The following is a 21,766-nucleotide window of genomic DNA, read 5'->3' as shown; positions in this document are numbered from 1 at the left end:
GAATATAAGTTCGTGCTTAAGACGATCTTGAATATAAGAACGGACTATGAATACCGGCCTATGAATACCGCCCAAAGGGCGGTATTCATAGTCCGTTCTTATATTCAAGATCGTCTTAAGCACGAACTTATATTCGCTCTCTTTGTCAGACACAATCTATGTGTGACGAAGAGAGCGAATATAAGTCCGTGCTTAAGACAATCTTAAATATAAGAACGGACTATGAATACCGGCCAAAGTAAGCTTTTTACTTGCTCTTGCTCTTAGTGCAGTCAGTTCAGTTCATGTTCCTCATGGTACAGCTAAAAAAGAACAGATTTAAGATGGCGACGAAATGTTGCAAGTTATTCCATTCGGCAAACCTCCTCCTTCGTGGAACATTTTTCGTGACCAACTTTTTTCTCTATACGCTATCTAGTTACGTCTACTTACTTTTACTTCGTGGTAACCATCGACATATAGAATGGACTGAGCATCGCGATGGGTAAGCGCGCGCCTGCTTTAGAGTGAGAGGTACTACATCTGAGGCCTATGTTTGTCTCTCTTGCAAGCTTCTGATTTGTTATTTCGTCCCCCTCCAGAATTCTAGCAGTAACATAGCATTAAATTTGACACCTCACCTTTGCCTACTCGCTTTGGAATAACGTGAAACGTTTATCTTTATCTTTAAAAATTAAAAAATGGTTTTAAGGTGTTTTGTGTGCAAAATTACGTATGATAAAAATAAAAAGGATATACAGATGCATAAGTAAGTATATTAAAAGTATTTTTTATAGGACATTATTGTAACACATTCTTTAAACATATTGTTTTAAAGCTGTATATAATTATATTATATACGTAACTTGCATAGTTTTGTTAAATATATATTAAAATTATATATTATATAATAAATTAAGATATGTAATAGTATGTAATAAAAATTGTGTAAAGTAAAATTATAAAAAGTTAGGTTAGATTATGCGTTTTACAAATAAGAGATATTTAGAACATTATTTTAAATATTTTGTAATATAATAATAATTGAATTATACAATATAAAGTAATACATTATCATTATTTTCAGAGTTCCAGAAAAAGAACACATAAAAAAATTATGGTTATCTGCATTAAACATCAAGCAGATCAGTTCAAATGCAAGAGTATGTTCAAAACATTTTAATGAACAGGATTTCACAAAAAGTATTGTTGGGGAAAGAAAATATATCAAATCTGATGCAGTCCCATCTATAAATTTACAGAAAAATGGAGAAACCACTGATCGTAGCAACTCTGAGAGCATAGAAGAGAGCATAGAAGAGAGCATAGAAAGTACACAATACTGCAACAAGAAACATACATGTTTGAAAAGGTAATTTACAAACAAAATATTGAATAATTACTGTTGATAAGTGTTATTATTTTTATGCTTAAGATCCTTAGCAATGAAACAGGCAACTGAAGATGAAGTAGTGCTTCGAAAAAATATTAGAACATTTCGTGATATAGACGTCAAACAGGTTTCACAATCACCGTTTGAAGCAGAAACCTGCTTGGAAGCACTCATTGAAGAACTGCATGAAAAACGGAAGGAGATAAAACGATTTAGAGATAAAGTCAGAAAACTACAGAAAACAGTTAAAGATTTACGCTCACTGATGAAGACTTTAAAAGATAATAATTTAATAACAAGCACAGCTAGAGATATATTACAAGTAAGTAATTAGTTTCAATGTAAATAATACATTCTACAATGTATGTTAACAATAATGGCGATATATATATGGTATGTATGTATGTAGAATGTATTGTTTACATTGCTCTCATTATTGCAAATATTTCTAGCAAAAATACCCACTGCGGAGAGTTATTTTGTCGTGATCATTGTAAATTATTAATACGTATCAAAATTATTTATTCTTTTCCAGTCAACAGAATCTCCTGCACTTGTAGCATTAGTACAAAAAGTACTTTCACACAAGCATAAATTTAATGCTTTTCCTCCAGAATTGAAAACTTTTGCAGCCACATTACACTTTTACTCTCCTAAAGCCTATGACTTCGTCCGGAGATCATTTATAAATATTTTACCACATCCTTTCACAATCCGTAAATGGTACTATTCTATCGATGGATCCCCCGGAATTTCACAACCTGCATTAGATTGTTTAACAAAAAAAGCACGCGAAGCTATTGAAAAGAATCACACTATTCTTTGCGGTTTACAAATTGTGATGATACGTCTATAAAAAAACAGATTGACTTTAATGGAAAAGAATACATAGGTTTCATTAATTTTGGGACAAAACTAGATAGTGATGAATTGCCTTTAGCTAAAGAAGTGGTTGTTATTATGGCAGTAGCTATTAACGAACATTGGGAAATACCAGTTGCGTATTATTTCATCGATGCATTGACTGCAAGGGATCGTGCTAATATTATTACAAACGTTTTAAAAAGTATTCATGAAACAGGTATTGACATAATTTCATTAACTTTTGACGATCCACAATATAATTTTACTATGGCAAATATATTAGGTGCACAATTACAAGTTGATAAAGAATTGCAAGTATTCTTTCTGCATCCAATTACTAAAAAACGAATATATATCATATTAGATGCATGTCATATGATTAAATTAGTTGGAAACTGTTTTGCTGAATATAAAGTTCTTCAAAATAAGAATAACAAAGAGATACGATATGACTTTGTACAAAAATTGATACGCATACAAGAAAAGTATGGATTACATGTAAATACTAAAGTTAGACTTCGACACTTAAATTGGTACAACGAAAAAATGAAAGTTTGTCTCGCGGTTCAAGTTTTAAGCAGTAGTGTGTCAAAAGGTATGCAGTATCTCCGAGAATCTATTAAACTCCCGGAATTCGCAAATAGTAAGGCAACAGAAAAATTTTGCTTAATGTTTAATGATATTTTTGATGTCTTAAATTCTCGAAATAAGTTTTGTATTACTCCATCTAGACAACCTATTACTACGAAAAATTTAACAGAAATCACACAAAAAATTAATTGTTTCATAGATTATATATCTTCTTTAAAATATCAAGGAGTTTCAATTTTACATTCAAAACGCAAAACTGGATTTTTTGGGTTAATTATTACTTTAAATAGTATTGTAGGAATATTTAAAAATTGGATACAAGAAAACAGTAATATGTCGTATTTTTTAACATATAAGTTATCCCAGGACCACTTGGAATTATTTTTTTCTGCAGTACGAAATCATTGTGGTCATAATAACAACCCTACTTGTACGCAATTCATGGCTGTCTTTAAAAAATTGCTAACGCATGCACAAGTTAGCGGTTCAAAATATGCAAATAGCGTTGCTTTAGACGATACTATCTTTTTAAATATTACTTCCACTAATATACATAAAGATAATATTGATAATATTTGTATAATTGAAGAAAATGACATTAATATTTTGAATAATAATATAAATTATGACCACAGTTATAATATTCATGCTCTATTTGAGGTAATAAATAAAGATTATATTAATAATGTACTTGGCTATATTGCAGGATTTATAGTACGTAAAATATCAAAAGATTTATCATGCAATGTCTGTTTGACTCTTTTACACAGTGACACAACGTTTTCAAAATTACAGCATTTAAAATCAAGAGGTGGTTTAATTAATGTATCTGCTGATGTATAATATTATTGTGTAAAATAGGTGAAATTACTTTTAGGGAAAATAATATTTTTTCTCAACATAAAAATCTTTTACAGTTTCTTTTAATGAAAAGTTTACGCAAAGTAACGAGTAATGTTTTTTATCATAAGGACCACTATTTTGAACAAAATTATTTAAACGATCATAGATATCAATTAATAAAATTAATTTTTGTTAATTTTTTTAAAATAAGATTAAATCACGCAGCAAAGACAAAATCTGCAGTCATAAATAGAATAAGACATAAGTTAACAAAAACAATTTTATTTATGCATCAATAAATATAAGATAGATATAGAAATACATGATATAAGAAATATAAGAAATACATGTAACTATAAATATTATATAATAAAATTTTGTTTTATACATATAATTATAACAATATCCTGTAAGTGGCATATATCATATTATATTTTATAATAATGTGTAGTATTGTAATTTTTTATAAATGTAAATAAATAAAATTTTCTATATATCAACAATATAATTTTTTTATTATTTATAACATTAGTATAGTGTGTAGATAATAATAATATTTATAATAAAATTTGTAAACATATATCTATTTATAAAACTTTATAATTAATAAAATATTAATATAAATATAATATAAATTAAAGCAAATTTATTGTTTATTCATAAATATATTAAATATATTAAAACAAATTTTAAAATAAATTCTAAAAAAATCTATTGACTACACATTTCATAGAAAAATGCGCATGGTCCGCAATTTTATTTGGACGGCCCTGCAAAAAGAGAGACAAACATAGGCCTCAGATGTAGTACCTCTCACTCTAAAGCAGGCGCGCGCTTACCCATCGCGATGCTCAGTCCATTCTATATGTCGATGGTGGTAACACTTAAAGACTGCCCACTAAGTACATAGGGTGTTTACGATAATTCAAGTTCGAGTTAGTTTCACTAGGACCGAAAAATGAGATAGACATAACCATCTAGAATCTTTATGATTTATGACAACTCAACGCTGTCTTGTATTGCTTGAGTTAAATTAATTGAATTTGTTGAGTTTATAGAGCAAATTTTATTGTAATAAAAAAATGTTAACTGCAAATCAGTCTATGAAAGAAACAAATAATGTTGGTATGTATGTTGGTATACCTCTTTAATAGATATAATTATATATATATGTATATAATTATATTTATTAAACTCAACAAATTCAATGAATTTAACTCAAGCAATACAAGACAGCGTTGAGTTGTCATGAATCATAAAGGTTCTAGATGGTTATGTATATCTCATTGTTGGTCCTAGTGAAACTAACTCGAACTTGAATTATCGTAAACACCCCAAGACAGCGTTGAGTTGTCATGAATCATAAAGGTTCTAGATGGTTATGTATATCTCATTGTCGGTCCTAGTGAAATTAACTCGAACTTGAATTATCGTAAACACCCATAGCGTTATTCCTTGCCAAAAAATGAGTCGAACAAAGTCCTGAATCATTTTTAATAATTGACGTGTTACACATGTACGCTATACTATACTATATACGCTATAATTCTCCATCTAGTAGGAACCAAAATGGCGGATGAGAATACCTACATATCTAGTGCCTTACTAGAACTCAATCCGAGATCTCGGTCCAATAGTGTGTTCGAAAATAGGTTTGGTTACTGCCAGTAAAAACAGTACTGTTGGCAGCAATGAAAATTACTGGTGCTGCGTTTCGTTTCTGCTGCCAGTAAAGCCAGTAAAAGCTAGATGTAATGAATAAGTTTTCAAGTAGTCAAAAAATTTTTTTTATATTAAAAAATAAGTTAATTTTAATATTAAAAAAATTGTGTGTATAGTTACAAAGTTTGGAGAAAAATGGAGAAATCTGTATCTAAAACTCTCTCTATTTCTCAACATGAACAGAACAATAACCAATTGATTGATTTAATATTACTTGATGAAGTAACAAATATACAATATGTTTTAAAAGTGGAAAAAAAAGTATATAATCGTGCTCATAATGGTACAAGTTACATTTTTAATCCATTTTAATAATAGCAATAAAATTAATATCTTTTCCCTGAAATTATGAATGTGCAAATTTAAACTTAACCTAGTTTTTTATAAAATTTATTTTTTTGTGTCATAAAGTTTAGGGATCTGAACTGAAGGCATGCTGCTAATAGCAGTAACACTTTCTCAACCAAGAAAGGCCAAAAAAAAAAAATTATTTTGTGCTATTTGATTTGTATTTACAAAGCTTTAGAATCTAGGATACTTTGTTAGCTTTATTACTTAAAGTTTTTGAAGTATCCTAGGCTTTAAAGCTATGTAAATATATACAAAATTTTTTCTTATGTATATTTATATTACCTTATATTTGTTTAGACATAATGTTTGCTACTACATTATTAAAGAAAGCACAAACGTTACATAATTCTAAAGATACAATACATAGTTCTGCTTCATCAATAAAGAATAGTAAATCCAGTTGTTCAAATGTAACAAGTACTATAGTTCCTGACAATACTGATAATACTGAAAATATAGTTCACAACGATACTTCTTCTAGCACTGAAAACATTTCAGATACGCTAAATACTGGTAAGTTTAAATAATAATAATATGGAGACAAAGTAAGAAATATATTAATTACTTTTTCTATTTTAGAAGTAAATATAGAAAAATGGGAACATAAAGCTGTACTTCTTTTAATATCTTTATATAAAGAAAAATCATATATGCTGGGAAAAGGTTCTCATAAAAAAATGTGGATAGACATTTCTAAGTGTATGAAGGAAAAAAAATATAATTTTACAGGCAACCAATGCAATAATAAAATGGATGCATTGAAGAGACGATATCGTCAAATTGTTGACCATAATGCTCAAAGTGGAAACGATAGAAAAGATTGGATATATTTAGATGTAATAAAAATGACACAATAGTATAGCAATAGTAATAGTCTGACAAATATATATATATATATATATGTATATATTTATGTTTTAGGTATTAGATAATATTTTTCGAAAAAAACATTGGATAAAACCATTATCTGTAGCAGGATCAAATATTAAAGAACCTGAACATTCTCCATTAACTGACAACAGTGATGAGAATGAAACACCAGTTAGTAAGTAAAGAAATGCAATGTACAATATGTTTAATAATTTACTAGTTTGCAAGCAATCCAACAGAAAAAAAACGCACCATGTACCGTTGGTTTAATTATAGGTTTGTTCTTTATAACTATACTGGGACTGCACTACTAAGGATAGTACAGGCCAAACTATCTATGTTTTGTACTATCCCGTTTTAATACAGTCCCAGTGCAGCAATAAAGAACAAAATAAGAAATTTCACATTTTTTTTTTAAATGTATACTTTTCTATAATTAATTTTGTATATAGAGCAAAGAAAAATCTCATTAACTGAAGCAAGAGCAAATTATTTGACACTTTCATTAGAAGAAAAAAGACTAAAAAGAAAAGAAACTGCCAATTATAGAGCTACAAAGTTACAAATATTAAGAGAAATAAAAGAAGCATTAGGGAAACAGAAACAATAGTAATATGCATATATGAAGAGACAATGTAAAAAGAGAAAAAAAAACATGCATTTGCAAGAATTAAAAAAGTTAAAAGTTCGATAGTATTATCAAAAGCATTAAAATGTTACATATTTTTAAATATTTAAACGTACAAATTTTCTTACATTACTTTAAACATTAATATAATAACATATTCTTTAATACTTGTTTTTTTAAAAAATTATTTTTTTATTAATACTGTTATTTTCATATTTGATAAGTTAAAGTATATAGGTTTAAATATATTCGCACTGTAATATAACACAAAATATTAAGATTTTTTGTTTTTTTAGACGTCTATGTTTTTTACATAGAAGAGATTATTTTGTTTTATATAGAAAACTGAAATGAGTTTTCATCTGTGATTTAATTTAAATATTGTGTTCATTTATTTTTTAAGCTAAAGTTAGTCAATTGTTCAACATAATAGGATACAAAAACAAAATCACATATCAATACATATATTTTATTATAAAAGATAAATAAATAATACAATATCTTATCCTTTTGCAGTTACAAATCTTAATTATTAATTCTTCTTTCAAAATCATCATGAGCAATTATTTCCATCAGTCTATTCCTTTTAATATTTCCTTCTTCCTTTAAGATATTAGTGATACCTAATGGTTCCATTTCATGCAATATTTCAGGAACAATAATAGGGATTTCAATACGATCATTTTGTAATAAACATATGTTATGCAATATACAGCAAGTAATTATATAATATGGAATTAAATTAGTTCTTGTCATAGGTAATTTATCTAATAAATATCGCCATCGTCCTTTCAATAGTCCTATTGATCTTTCTACAGTTATTCGGGCAGATGATAAGCGATGATTAAATTTTTTTTGTTCTCTAGTTAAGTGACCATTATCATGGAATGGCACCATAACATTTTTTTGGATATTGTATGCTGCATCGCCTAATAAATGGCTATTGTCGGGAAAATACTCTTGAGTACAATATTGTTGTACTCCGGAATAAAGAAACACGCGCATATCATGGACACATCCTGGCATTCCAGCAAATACATGAATAAAAGACAAATCACTTTTACATATCACCTAAAAAGAACAATTAATTGTATACTTAATTAATTGTATAATTAATTGTATAACACAATTAACAATTAATTGTATAATTAGTTAATTAAAAAAATTTATTAAAGTGTATAATATATTATATTAACTATCTCTATTTATAAAAATACAACATAGGTAACATTTTTATTCTTACTTGTAACTGTACAGAAAATCTGCCTTTTCTGTTTATATAACTATTGCCATCTTCTTTCGGTCGAGGAATATTTATATGCGTTCCATCAATAATGCCAAGAACTTTAGGAAAGCCATATAGTCTTTGAATGTTTGTCCAAGTATTTTCAGCTTCTTCATAGGTAGGCCATCTAATAAATTGATTTCGAATACTATATATTGCTCTAACTACTCTCTTCACACTAAACTAAGCAGTTGATTTGGACACATCAAATCGTTCACTTATGGAGCGATATGAATCTGGTGTTGCTAACACATAAATAGTAATTAATAGTTGTTTTGTAACATCAATTTGTTCTCTTCCTTTAAATGAAATATTGTTTAATTTTGGTCCAATCAAATATAATAAAAAATTAAAAGTATTACGTTCCATTCTGTAATAAAAAATATATACTATTATTAACACAAATAATATAAATAATATAAATAATACAAATAATGTATATGCAATATTTCTTATGTACAAATATAGTGTATATATACTAACCTAAAATGTGATTTAAATTCGATATCTGTGTATAGTGCAACAACATGCTCCAAATAATTTTTTATTTTTGGAACTCTTCTATTATTTCTATTTCTATTATTATTTATTATAATATTTAATAATTCTTCATTGTCATCACTGTCACTCGAAGAAGCACTAGTGGAAGATTCGAAAAGAATATTGTCAAGTAAAATATATTTTTCCATAATTACTGCCTTTTATTATTAGTCTGTGAATAACTAATTAAACATACAATTTCTTAAAATTAAATATGTAATGAAAATTATCTTTCAGACTTGATGTTATTACATCTGACTTTTACTGGCTTTACTGGCAGCAGAAACAAAACGCAGCACCAGTAATTTTCATTGCTGCCAACAGTACTGTTTTTACTGGCAGTAACCAAACCTATTTTCGAACACACTACAAGTCATAGAGATATAAAACTAGAGGGAGCGAACGAGCTGAAAGAGCGATATAGCGATAGAAAGAGAACGCTGCATAAGGGCCCCTCTGTCTTTGTTTATGTGCGCATGTGCAGATCATGGAATATATGCGTGCGGAGCGTGCGCATATGTAGTAGATCGTGGAAAATTGTGTATCTCTGCTTGTATTTGATTCTGTATGTTATTTTCTAGATAATTACATAACTTTTACAATTAGCGCGAGACACTAGTGTCTCTTGATTGATTACTAAGATGACAAAAAAATGCTTCATATGCAAAATAGAAGCATCTCCTATTTCCAATCGTAGTTTTCACTTGTAAGTACCAGAGAGAAACCTGAGAGAGGCCACGCTGCCGTTTTCCGTACGACGCTTTCTCTAGGCCGTACGCTAGTGACGCACGTCCATTTCCGGCCGGCTTAGGAACTAAATAGCCACGTCCATTTTCCGCATCGGTCAAAAAGTCACGTCTATTTTCTGAGATGGTTCATGTCCATATTATATCCACAAGCGAAGCTATTTACGTCACGCGTCCTTGCCGTGCGTTAGACTGTTTTATTAACAGCAGCGTACAACAAAGAATCAAGCGTTTTTTAATCGAGTAAGGCGAATCGCTTGAATATTAAAGATCCCATATTCGAGACCTACTTTTTGCAACATTTTTTTCCTTTTTTTGCATTTTTTTTTAACTGTATATAATCAAATTAATAAATTAAAATAAAGTTTAATAATAAAATAATGTTAAAATAATGTTAATATAAAAATAATATTTAATAAGCTTTTATTGCAGAATTGTAAAATTATTTTTAATTTTTTTATTAACAATAACAAATCAGTTTTTATTAAATAATTATAAAAAATTTTTTATATTAAAAAATGCTTTTTATAATGTTTTTGTAATATTTAGTACATGCCATGTACAATAAAATATACATATTTTTATATAACTAATATATGATCTGTATTAAAAAATGTTTTCTCTTTCTCGATCCTTCAAAAAAAAAAAGTATTAATCGTAAAGAGTGATTCAAATAATAATTTCAATGTAGAAAGAAATTCAGTCTCTTATGCAAATGTAATACAAGTAACGATAGCATCGATCTCATTCTTAATAATGTGCAGTGGCTTAACGGAAAATAGTTGGTCTATCACAACGCAGATCAGGTTTCGAGACTGAGTGGTGTCCGATTTTTTTCAAGTTTATGGTACATCTTATATAGATCACATTTAGATTTGATAATTTAACACAGGCCTCGGAATTATTTCATCTTTTCAGCCGATTCTCGTGGTACACGCCTCCTTTCCTTTCTTCACCGCGCGCGCGGCAAACGCTAGGGCCAGCGCCGCCGAGCGTTAAGAGCTGCGCTATCCGATTAATGTTAAAAAAATTTATTAAAAATATTTTTTTCCTCAATAGCAATAGTACCTCATGGGTGACGTGGAAATCTATTGAAATATTTTCACATAATAAATTTAAAAATAAAAAAAATATTTTTAATAAATTTTTTTAACTTTTAATGATCAAGGAAGAAGAACCCAACATTTATCGGATAGCGCTGCTCCTAACGCTCGGCGGCGCTGGCCCTAGCGGCTGCCGCGCGCGCGGTGAAGAGAGGAAAGGAGGCATATACCACGAGAATCGGCTGAAAAGATGAAATAATTCCGAGGCCTGATTTAACAAGAAATAAGTCAAAGAGATTTATGTAGATTTTTTTACTTTTTTTTTAATATTTGTTTATTCATGATACATAATGATACATATATTTATTAATGTGATTATATTTAACAGAAATATGAATATATTTAAAGAAGAACACGTGAAATTTATAAATAACTGAAAAAAAGATATATAAATAATTATTTAGTAATAATAATTAATAGTGGTCTTCCACGCTACCCATGAGGTGCCACTAATAGCGCGTTAGATTTTTTTTAAAGTGGATCTTCGCCTGTAGCTCTATTATACCACTTTTTATTACATTATATATTTACAAAAGATATATATATATGTATACCGGGTGGGCCATTTTAATCTATCCACGTAAATTTCTCCGTAAGTAAGCCAAATACAGAAAAATGGTTCAGACAAAAGTTGTTCAGGACAATAAGGGTCACCTATTTGTGTTAGTGACTTTGACCTTAAAGTCAATTTTCAAGGTCATTTAAAGGGTCAGAGTTATTTTTTTAAATAAACCCCCTATTTTTAATTCCAAAATCTAATAGCTGGTGTCAAGAGCTTTTCAAAACACTATAATGAAGTTATTTTTCATTAAGAACTTTTCGAGTTATGAGGCTTGTAAATTACAGTATTTTGACATAAAATACAAAATATCTTGTAAAACATTCAATTTTTAGGAATCTTACCTTAATACTTTTATGCATAAAATAATGAGACGAATGAATTGATATAAAGAAAACACATAGTTGCTTTCAAGAATAAATATGTAATTTGCAACATGCAACTGCATACTTTTTTTTAAAACCAACCAATAACTCTGACCTTCAAATGACCTTGAAAATTGACTTCAAGGTCAAAGTCACTAACACAAATAGGTGACCCCCATTGTCTTGAACAACTTTTGTCTGAAGCATTTTTCTGTGTTTGGCTTACTTACAGAAAAACCAATGTGTTTTCTTTATACCAATTGATTTGTCTCATTATTTTATGCATAAAAGTATTAAGGTAAGATTCCCAAAAATTGAATGTTTTACAAGATATTTTGTATTTTATGTCAAAATACTGTAATTTACAAGCCTCCTAACTCGAAAAACACTTAATAAAAAATAACTTTATTATAGTGTTTTGAAAAGCTCTTGACACCAGCTATTAGATTTTGGAATCAAAAATAGGGGTTTTTATTTTAAAAAATAACTCTGACCTTCAAATGACCTTGAAAATTGACTTCAAGGTCAAAGTCACTAACACAAATAGGTGACCCCTATTGTCTTGAACAACTTTTGTCTGAAGCATTTTTCTGTGTTTGGCTTACTTACAGAAAAATTTGCGTGGATGGATTAAAATGGCCCATCCTGTATATATATGTATATCTTTTGTAAATATTTAATGTAATAAAAAGTGGTATAATAGAGCTACAGGCGAAGATCCACTTTAAAAAAAATCTAACGCGCTATTAGTGGCACCTCATGGGTAGCGTGGAAGACCACTATTAATTATTATTACTAAATAATTATTTATATATCTTTTTTTCAGTTATTTATAAATTTTACGTGTTCTTCTTTAAATATATTCATATTTCTGTTAAATATAATCACATTAATAAATATATGTATCATTATGTATCATGAATAAACAAATATTAAAAAAAAAGTAAAAAAATCTACATAAATCTCTTTGACTTATTTCTTGTTAAATCAGGCCTCGGAATTATTTCATCTTTTCAGCCGATTCTCGTGGTATATGCCTCCTTTCCTCTCTTCACCGCGCGCGCGGCAGCCGCTAGGGCCAGCGCCGCCGAGCGTTAGGAGCAGCGTTATCCGATAAATGTTGGGTTCTTCTTCCTTGATCATTAAAAGTTAAAAAAATTTATTAAAAATATTTTTTTTATTTTTAAATTTATTATGTGAAAATATTTCAATAGATTTCCACGTCACCCATGAGGTACTATTGCTATTGAGGAAAAAAATATTTTTAATAAATTTTTTTAACATTAATCGGATAGTGCCGCTCCTAACGCTCGGCGGCGCTGGCCCTAGCGTTTGCCGCGCGCGCGGTGAAGAGAGGAAAGGAGGCGTATACCACGAGAATCGGCTGAAAAGATGAAATAATTCCGAGGCCTGTGTTAAATTATCAAATCTAAATGTGATCTATATAAGATGTACCATAAACTTGAAAAAAATCGGACACCACTCAGTCTCGAAACCTGATCTGCGTTGTGATAGACCAACTATTTTCCGTTAAGCCACTGCACATTATTAAGAATGAGATCGATGCTATCGTTACTTGTATTACATTTGCATAAGAGACTGAATTTCTTTCTACATTGAAATTATTATTTGAATCACTCTTTACGATTAATACTTTTTTTTTTGAAGGATCGAGAAAGAGAAAACATTTTTTAATACAGATCATATGTTAGTTATATAAAAATATGTATATTTTATTGTACATGGCATGTACTAAATATTACAAAAATATTATAAAAAGCATTTTTTAATATAAAAAATTTTTTATAATTATTTAATAAAAACTGATTTGTTATTGTTAATAAAAAAATTAAAAATAATTTTACAATTCTGCAATAAAAGCTTATTAAATATTATTTTTATATTAACATTATTTTAACATTATTTTATTATTAAACTTTATTTTAATTTATTAATTTGATTATATACAGTTAAAAAAAATGCAAAAAAAGGAAAAAAATGTTGCAAAAAGTAGGTCTCGAATATGGGATCTTTAATATTCAAGCGATTCGCCTTACTCGATTAAAAAACGCTTGATTCTTTGTTGTACGCTGCTGTTAATAAAACAGTCTAACGCACGGCAAGGACGCGTGACGTAAATAGCTTCGCTTGTGGATATAATATGGACATGAACCATCTCAGAAAATAGACGTGACTTTTTGATCGATGCGGAAAATGGACGTGGCTATTTAGTTCCTAAGCCGGCCGGAAATGGACGTGCGTCACTAGCGTACGGCCTAGAGAAAGCGTCGTACGGAAAACGGCAGCGTGGCCTCTCTCAGGTTTCTCTCTGGTAATATATGGGCTTGTTTGTTTTAGCTACACTGGGGCTGCTCTGGGTCCGCTCTACACAGGATAATACAGGACAGATAAATAGTTTGTCATGTAGTATCTTGTTTAGAGCAGACCCAGAGCTGCCCCAGTGCAGCTAAAACGAACAAGCCCTATATATCATAAAAATATATACGCTGAAAAACAGGTTCTGGTTAAATGAAGAAATTCTGGTTAAAAATCGACGAAACAATTTACTTGTATAATGCATACAAGAATTCTTGTAAGCATTATACAGAATTGTGGTAGATTTAACCAGTAATTCTGTTTCGTCGATTTTTGAACGGAAGTTTTGTTAATGCAACAAGAATTGTTTTCCAGTATATAATAAATATATATATATATATATATATATATGTATATATATGTATATATATATACACATCTATAGATTGATTATACATTGTTGCAAGCGGAGTTAATAACTTACTTTAATAAGATAGATAAAAGTTCGATTCTTTTCTCCGATAATAAGTGTTAAACACGTTACACTTTTTTCTATTTGTCTACAGAGTGGTTCTACAGTGCATTGAAAATTTCGGTTTTTATCGCGAAGAATGACAACTTAATAATGGCTTTAACTGAAAAATACTTTGTATTGACTGACAATCAGGCGACAATTTGCGTTGTAGGATCACCCTCAGAATAATAGTTTGTATATTTTGAAAGATATATAGATTATAGAAATTTCAGCTTTTTTCAGATTTATTTTAAGTCAAAATATAGGTATAATTTATAATCAGATACAGACATTCAATTTCTGTAAATGTATGTTTCTTGCGTGAAAGATATATGAATATTTTTATTCTTTTTTTGTTACATATAGTATGAAACTGTGATTTTATTTTATACTATTATACAACCTTAACCAAATAAGACAAAGTACCTGACTTATTGTATGTATTTTATATAATACCAGAGATTTGTTATATTACCTAAATATAAGTTGAGTTGAGAAGTTGATATCAATTAAATGTACCGGAATGTCTTTGCTATAATGGTACGTACAATTTATTTTATCTAATTGCATTGAACATTTAGCTACAAATTGATGGATAACGTCAAATTTTTTTTTTTTCCTGTTTATAACTATGAGTAAGAATGACTATGAGTTATATCTTTCAAAAGACGTATCATTATAGAAATGGCAGTATTTTATATTTTAAGAAAAATGTATCTTTCGCATATAACGTAATTAGAGATTCCAATTTGTGCAAAGCTATAAGATGCCAAAGATACTTTTACTTTTTTCTGTAATACTGTTACGAATATGTACTAAGTGCTGTGATAGTTTTATACTTCTAAGTAATATAGGTCATTTATATAAAGATACAGATTTAATTTCTGCAAATGTATGTTTCTTGAGCCAAAGATATTTCAATTCTTATTTTTCACTTTAAACTATTGTTTAAATAAATATTTAAAATATAGTGTGCCGCATTTTATATATTTAGTATCAGTGCTTTGTTTTCATTTAAATATAAGTAGAGAACGTTTGGTATCTCACACATTTGCACAAATTAATTCATATGTAATCGATGAAATGTACCGTTATATCTGACTGTCATAGCTGGGATGATTACTATTTATTATATCCGATCGTTGCGAATATTCAGCTACAAGTTGATTAGCAACACACAATTTCGCATTCATTTCTTCATTACGTCTTATTAGAGAAAACCGTTCATATTTTCTCAGAAACGTACTGTTATAAAAATTCGCTCATATAATTACTCTAAGTAATTACGATTGACATACAAGTTAACATATAGAGATTTTACATTGTACAAATGTACAAAATGTCGAGATACTTTTATTACTTTTTTTAATAATGTAAATTGCTCTGTAATTTCGTGCTGTATTTTTTTTCAAAAGTATAAATATTGTAAAACATTTATTTTTTGTAACATGTAAATAAATATTTTATATGAACGCTGCTTATGCCTGACGCAGTTATAAGCTAAAAAGTTCAGAAATTGTTAAAAATAAAATATTTTTCTACCTAAATAATAAAACATTTTTTTTTCATGTCTCGATAAATTTTTCTTACATTTTACATTGACAGATCTTTTTTTTTTTTTTTTTTTTTTTTGATGAGGCAGGGGAAATCCTTTATGGATACCCACGAGATCCGGGGGGAGTCCCGTGGGTTATGTGGGATTCTCCTGGGAAGATGTCCCAGGCATACCCACTAAAACCCCTGCCGATAGCCTTCCTAGACCATAAGGAGGGAGGGTGAGGCATCGCCAGCGGCATTCATCTCACCCTCCCTCGGTCTTGACCGTTTATCGGTCTCATCTCGGGGGAAGGGGGGTCTCAAGTCCCCCTTCCCTTGTAGTTGCCATCCTTTACCGGGAAAGACCGGGCTATCTCGGCCTTTCCCCGCCCTCCCGTGATTGGTGGGGGGCTGAGGTCAACCGGGAGCCCCCGCTCCCAGCTGACCCCCCGCCAGAGAGAGGATGTGTGGTGCCGACAAACTCGGCATTCTCTCTCTGGCCATTCTCTGTGGGAGAGAAAGTCCTCCCACACGCCGGAGGAGAGGTATAATTCCAACAATTGCTGGTACTTTCCTCCCCCCCGGCCACTGCCCTGTGTGAGCTCCGAGGGAGAGAGATTATCCTCCCTCCTTCGGCTGTTACTGCCCATTATTAATTCGGAGGAGAGGTACAATCCCAGAAATTCCAGGTTGTATTCTTCCTCTCCTCCGCTGGTTGCCCTATGTGAAAGGGCTAATGAGGCCCTTTCTAGCAAGAGTCCTCCCCGGATCGTCCAGGGAGGCTCTGCTTCTATCTGCCCCCCTTAGGGGGACAGGGAGGTTATAATGGTGGTTGAGGAGGAGGATCATCCTCCTCCCCCCACCGCCTCCCCTCTTCTTTCTCTCTCCGCCTCCTCCTTCTGCAGCATTACGCTGTCGCAGAAGAAGGAGACGGCCCTCCATTTTTCCTCTCCCTCCAGCATGGCCTTAACCACTGCTGACAGGGAGAGGTCTCCGCCGACCACTGCGGTCAGGACCCGACGCTCCTCGTCCCATGCGCTACACTCTTGGAGAGTGTGTTGCGCCGAGTCCCGACCGGCCACACAGTGGTGGCATCTCGTCGTACGCTCCCTACCAATCCTGCACAGGTAGTCACCGAAGCAACCGTGCCCGGTGAGTACCTGTGTCAGGTGGAACTCAAGTCCTCGTCCTCGTCTGTCTACCCACTCCGGTAGACAGGGCTGGATGGCGTGGGTGGTCCATCTGCCCGTCGCAGAATCCGCCATGGCCTCCTGCCACTGGGATATAGCACTGCGACGGGCACTCTTCCTGATTTTGTCCACGGCCCCTGGTCTTAGACGGGCGCTCCCGGTGCGGTTAGGGTCCCTCGTACGCCGATACACTTCAGCGTACGAATTCGCCATGAACTCGACCGGGAGGAGGCCCGCCAGGGCCGTGGCCACCACGAACGACGTCGTGCAGTAGGACCGAATGATCCTTGAGGCCAGCCGACGCTGTTGGCGATGCACGATCGCTTTAATGCGCCGACTGGCCAGGACTTTATCGGCCCATACCGGTGCCCCGTAGAGGGACACCGATTGCACGACGTTGGCGTACAGACGCCGAACCCTTACGTTCGGCCCACCCACGTTGGGCAGGAGACGACCTAACGCTGCCGCCATCCTGTCCGCTTTGGGGACGATTTGCACAAAGTGCTGTTCGAATCCCCAAAGCCCATCCAGGATGAGGCCCAGATATTTCATCTGGGTCCCCACCAGGACTCGGACTTCCCCCACCCACATTTGGATGGGGGGAGGACGCCCCTTGGCCCTGTCGTAAAAGAACAGGGCCTCCGTCTTCTGCGGGGCGACCTCCAGTCCCATGGTACGTATGGAGCATACGACTGCTCGGGTTGCGGTGTTGGCCGCGTCCCGAGCTTCCACCCAGCTTCTCCCCCGGGCTACCACCAGTGTGTCGTCTGCGTAACATAACAGACGACAGCCCAGGGGGAGCGCCGTACGGAGCACTCTGTCATACGCGAGGTTCCACAGAAGGGGGCCTAGAACTGACCCCTGTGGAACCCCGCAGTGCACAGGCCTTCTGCTTATCCGCTCCAGTTGGTCTTTGTACTGGAGCGTCCTGCCGCGGAAGTAGTCCCAGACTACGTCCCTTAAGTATTGGGGGAGGCCATGATGCTCCATGGCCACCCCCACCCAGTCCCAGGGGAGGGAGTTAAACGCGTTGACAATGTCCAAGGACACTGCCAACGCCACCTCTCCCTCCCCTACAATTTGGTCCGAGAGGGCCCTCAGGTGCATAATTGCATCTGTGGTCGAGTGACCCTCCCGGAATCCAAATTGTTCCTCACTCAAGTCGGGACCGGTCCGCGACAGGTGCTGGACGATTCGGTCAGCAATTATTCTTTCGAACAACTTGCTGACCTCGTCCAGCAGGCAAATCGGCCTATAAGCAGAAGGCTGCTCCGCCGGCTTCCCCTCTTTGTGGATTAAGGCCAGATTGGCCATCTTCCACGCCGAGGGGAAGGAGCCCGTCCTGAGGCAGGTGTTAAACAACCTCCTCAGGCGAGCCCCTACTCCGCCAAAAACCAAGGCCCAGATTCTACCAGGGATCCCATCAGGACCGGGGGCCTTACCAGCTGCCCCCAGTCTCTTTGCTACCTCGGAGAGCTCTCTTCCCGTAATGTCCAGGTCCTCGGACCAGGGGGGAGGGTCCCTCTTCGGGGGGATGTTAACATCCCGTTCGGGGAAAAGGGTCTCCACCACCTGACCGAGAAACTCCGGATCTAGCGTCTCCGAGATGGGGGGCGCCGCCGGTCTTAGCCTGTTTAAGACTATCCGATACGGACGCCCCCATGGGTCCCTGTCGAGTTCCGCAATTAACTCGTCCCAGGCCTTGGCCTTGGCCCTGCTAATGGCTGACCGCAGCGCGTACCTTGCGGCAAGGTACACACCGCGCGCCACTGCAGTCTCATCGTCGTCCCCACCCGCCCTTCGTCGGGCCCTGAGGAGATCGCGTCTGGCCGAGTTGGCCGCTCTGCGGAGTTCCGCGATCTCCTCGCACCACCAATACGCCGCCCGACGAGGGGCGGGTCTCGATCGGGGCATGGCCGCGTCGCAAGCACGCGTGACCATGCCCACGATCGCGGCGGCCTCCTCCTCGGCTTCGACGTGGTCGGGGGTATCCGACCAACGTCTCCACTAAGACCGCCGCCTCCAACCGATCCTGTGCCGGGATTCTGTAACTCTTTAACGACAAAAATCGTTATCGTTAACTATCGATATCGATGATAATCGCAAAAGGTTATTCTGTAAGTAGTGGGTATCGACAATTCTCGATATTTGAATCGTTAAATTCCGAAAAGTATCGAAGCCGTGTCAATGTGATTGCGATCGATGCCGGAGGTCTCGCTAAGCCATTAACGATAGTTGATGTGAGTCGGTGATACGTTAGTGTGGAATGCATACATATATATGTAATACATGTGACAATAAAATGTTAGAAGTTATTGATAAAAACAGCTAATACGGATTGAAAGTAAGTGTAAATACTTCCATTCTTTAAGCCTTGAACTTTTATTTTTCATATATATACAGGGTGTTTCATTTTTGTTTAAAAGTAAAGATTTAAGTGACATATACAATATTCAGTTTTCAAAGTGAATAAAACAATAAAAAAAAACATAATCTCAATCTTAGATAAACAATGTAAAATAAAAATAGTATTGTAGTCGATTTAAACTGTTAATAGTTTCTCTGATAAAACAATTTTATAATTTTTTATTTTAGGATGGCTCTCGGCTATCTTACTTTAAATTTAATAATGATGGAAGATCATGTCCAACACCTTGAACGAAGAGTAGAGAGACAATTGTTGCGAACAACAGAAAATCCATTTGATTTGACAAATAATGAATTTAGGGAGTTGTACCGCTTAACACCGGACTTAATTTTTGATCTTGTCGATGCATTAGAACCTCGATTACAGCGGACAAGGATCACTGGTTTGGCTGTAGAAAAACAAGTAATACAAATTACAATTTGTAACTGTATATACAATATTTTTGTTTTATTACATTTATTATACTTATCTTTTTCTTTATTTGAGTTCATGATATTCATATATATTTTATATGTTATAGGTATTATCGGCAGTAAGATTTTATGCAACTGGCTGCTTTCAACGTCCAGTAGGTGAACAGTGGGGCATTTCGATGAGCCAGACATCGATTAACAGATGTATACACAAAGTAACAGATGCGATCAATGAATTAATATTTAGACAATGGGTACAATTTCCAATGACTCCAGGAGCCAGGCAATTAGCAAGAATGAAATTTCAAAATGCACGTCAACCGTTTAAAGGAGCTATCGGAGCGATTGACTGTACTCACATAGCGATCCTTGCTCCCAAAGAGCATGAAGAAGCCTACATTAATCATCATTGATATCATTCATTGAATGTGCAAATGGTAAATATTTAAATCATTGATTCATACAAAACGTGTTTTATATATTTCAATTAATGACATTCAATAACTTAATCTATTAGATATGTGACCCTAATTTAAAAATACTCAACGTTAATGCAAGATACCCTGGAGCACGACACGATGCATATATATGGAATGCTTCTGCTGCGCGACGAGTTATGGAACGCGCGTACAATCGTGGTGAACGACAAACATATCTTATTGGTATATAATCTTAACTTTTTATTAAAGATGTTTGTTGTACAAAGTTTTTATTTTGTCGATTTATTGTCGACATAATACTTTATACTCTACTGTTTATTCTAATGCATAAATTTTATGTTGTGTTGAATTTAAAATGTATTAAAAAATTTTTAACGGAGCTGAAATAAATCTAGAATATTTTATTTATACAGGTGATTCAGGTTATCCGTTAGAACCGTGGCTATTAACTCTTTTGCCACGAGAGCCGGAAGGAACTCCACGTTTTGCATATAACGAAGCATTATGTAGCGCAAGAAATTGTATTGAACGTCTCTTTGGTGTTTTGAAGTCTACCTGGAGATGTCTGTCTCGCCACAGAGTTTTGCAATATGAGCCTGGCTTTGCTGGAAGAATTATCAACGTTTGCGCAGTCCTCCATAATATGCGGAATTATTACGGCATATTTAATGATGATCTATTAGATGAGTATAATGATAACGAACATATATATGAAAATTGTAATAATGCTCATGATATAAATTTGGATAATAATATTCGTGGACCTCTTGCTATTGCACGTCGCATTCAAGATCGTTTAATAGCAGAAAGATTTACTAGATAAAATTGCACAATGTATAATGTATAATATATGTATAATATAAGTATAATGTAAATTTAAAATAAAAGACTGAAATTTTTTAAAACTTGAGTTAGCATACTATAATAAAAATGTTTATAACTAGTTAAAATATAGCAAATTGTATTCAATCGTGAATGATTTATAAAAAAAAATAAGAAAAAAATATAAATATTTTTTTATTATGATTATGAGTTGTTTATTTATTTCAATCCACTATAGTGTAATAAAAAGCAAATAAAATTAACAAAT

General features: G+C 33.5%; 1 protein-coding gene and 2 pseudogenes across 6 annotated transcripts; 2 read left to right on the top strand and 1 right to left on the bottom strand.

The window, feature by feature from the left end:
• Positions 1-470: 470 nt before the first annotated feature.
• LOC136996878 (uncharacterized) lies at positions 471-7,746 on the top strand. 6 transcript variants are annotated; one of them, XR_010888089.1, is made up of 6 exons: positions 471-748; positions 1,067-1,142; positions 1,242-1,351; positions 1,415-5,653; positions 6,225-6,256; positions 6,323-6,387. XR_010888089.1 is itself a non-coding variant. In XM_067347865.1 (6 exons), the coding sequence occupies exons 1-6, from the start codon at positions 5,528-5,530 to the stop codon at positions 7,221-7,223; spliced, it is 837 nt and encodes a 278-aa protein (XP_067203966.1). In that variant the 5' UTR covers positions 5,344-5,527; the 3' UTR covers positions 7,224-7,746. The 6 variants fall into 6 exon arrangements, 5 of the variants coding, with proteins under 5 accessions (XP_067203966.1, XP_067203967.1, XP_067203968.1 ...); XM_067347865.1 differs by lacking the exons at positions 471-748; positions 1,067-1,142; positions 1,242-1,351 and adding exons at positions 6,473-6,579; positions 6,665-6,788; positions 7,066-7,746 and having other exon boundaries at positions 5,344-5,675; positions 6,041-6,256; positions 6,323-6,406; XM_067347867.1 differs by lacking the exons at positions 471-748; positions 1,067-1,142; positions 1,242-1,351 and adding exons at positions 6,473-6,579; positions 6,665-6,788; positions 7,066-7,746 and having other exon boundaries at positions 5,345-5,675; positions 6,242-6,256; positions 6,323-6,406.
• Positions 7,695-9,373, bottom strand: LOC105673648 (uncharacterized; annotated as a pseudogene).
• A 10,219-nt stretch (positions 9,374-19,592) lies between these two features.
• LOC136997289 (putative nuclease HARBI1) lies at positions 19,593-21,702 on the top strand (annotated as a pseudogene).
• The last annotated feature ends 64 nt before the right edge of the window (positions 21,703-21,766 follow it).

This window comes from Linepithema humile, chromosome 1 (genome assembly GCF_040581485.1).
Source record: "Linepithema humile isolate Giens D197 chromosome 1, Lhum_UNIL_v1.0, whole genome shotgun sequence".
Lineage (NCBI taxonomy): Eukaryota > Metazoa > Arthropoda > Insecta > Hymenoptera > Formicidae > Linepithema > Linepithema humile.
The sequence above is the reverse complement of the archived record's forward strand: the minus strand, read 5'-3'. Positions and strand labels throughout refer to the sequence as shown.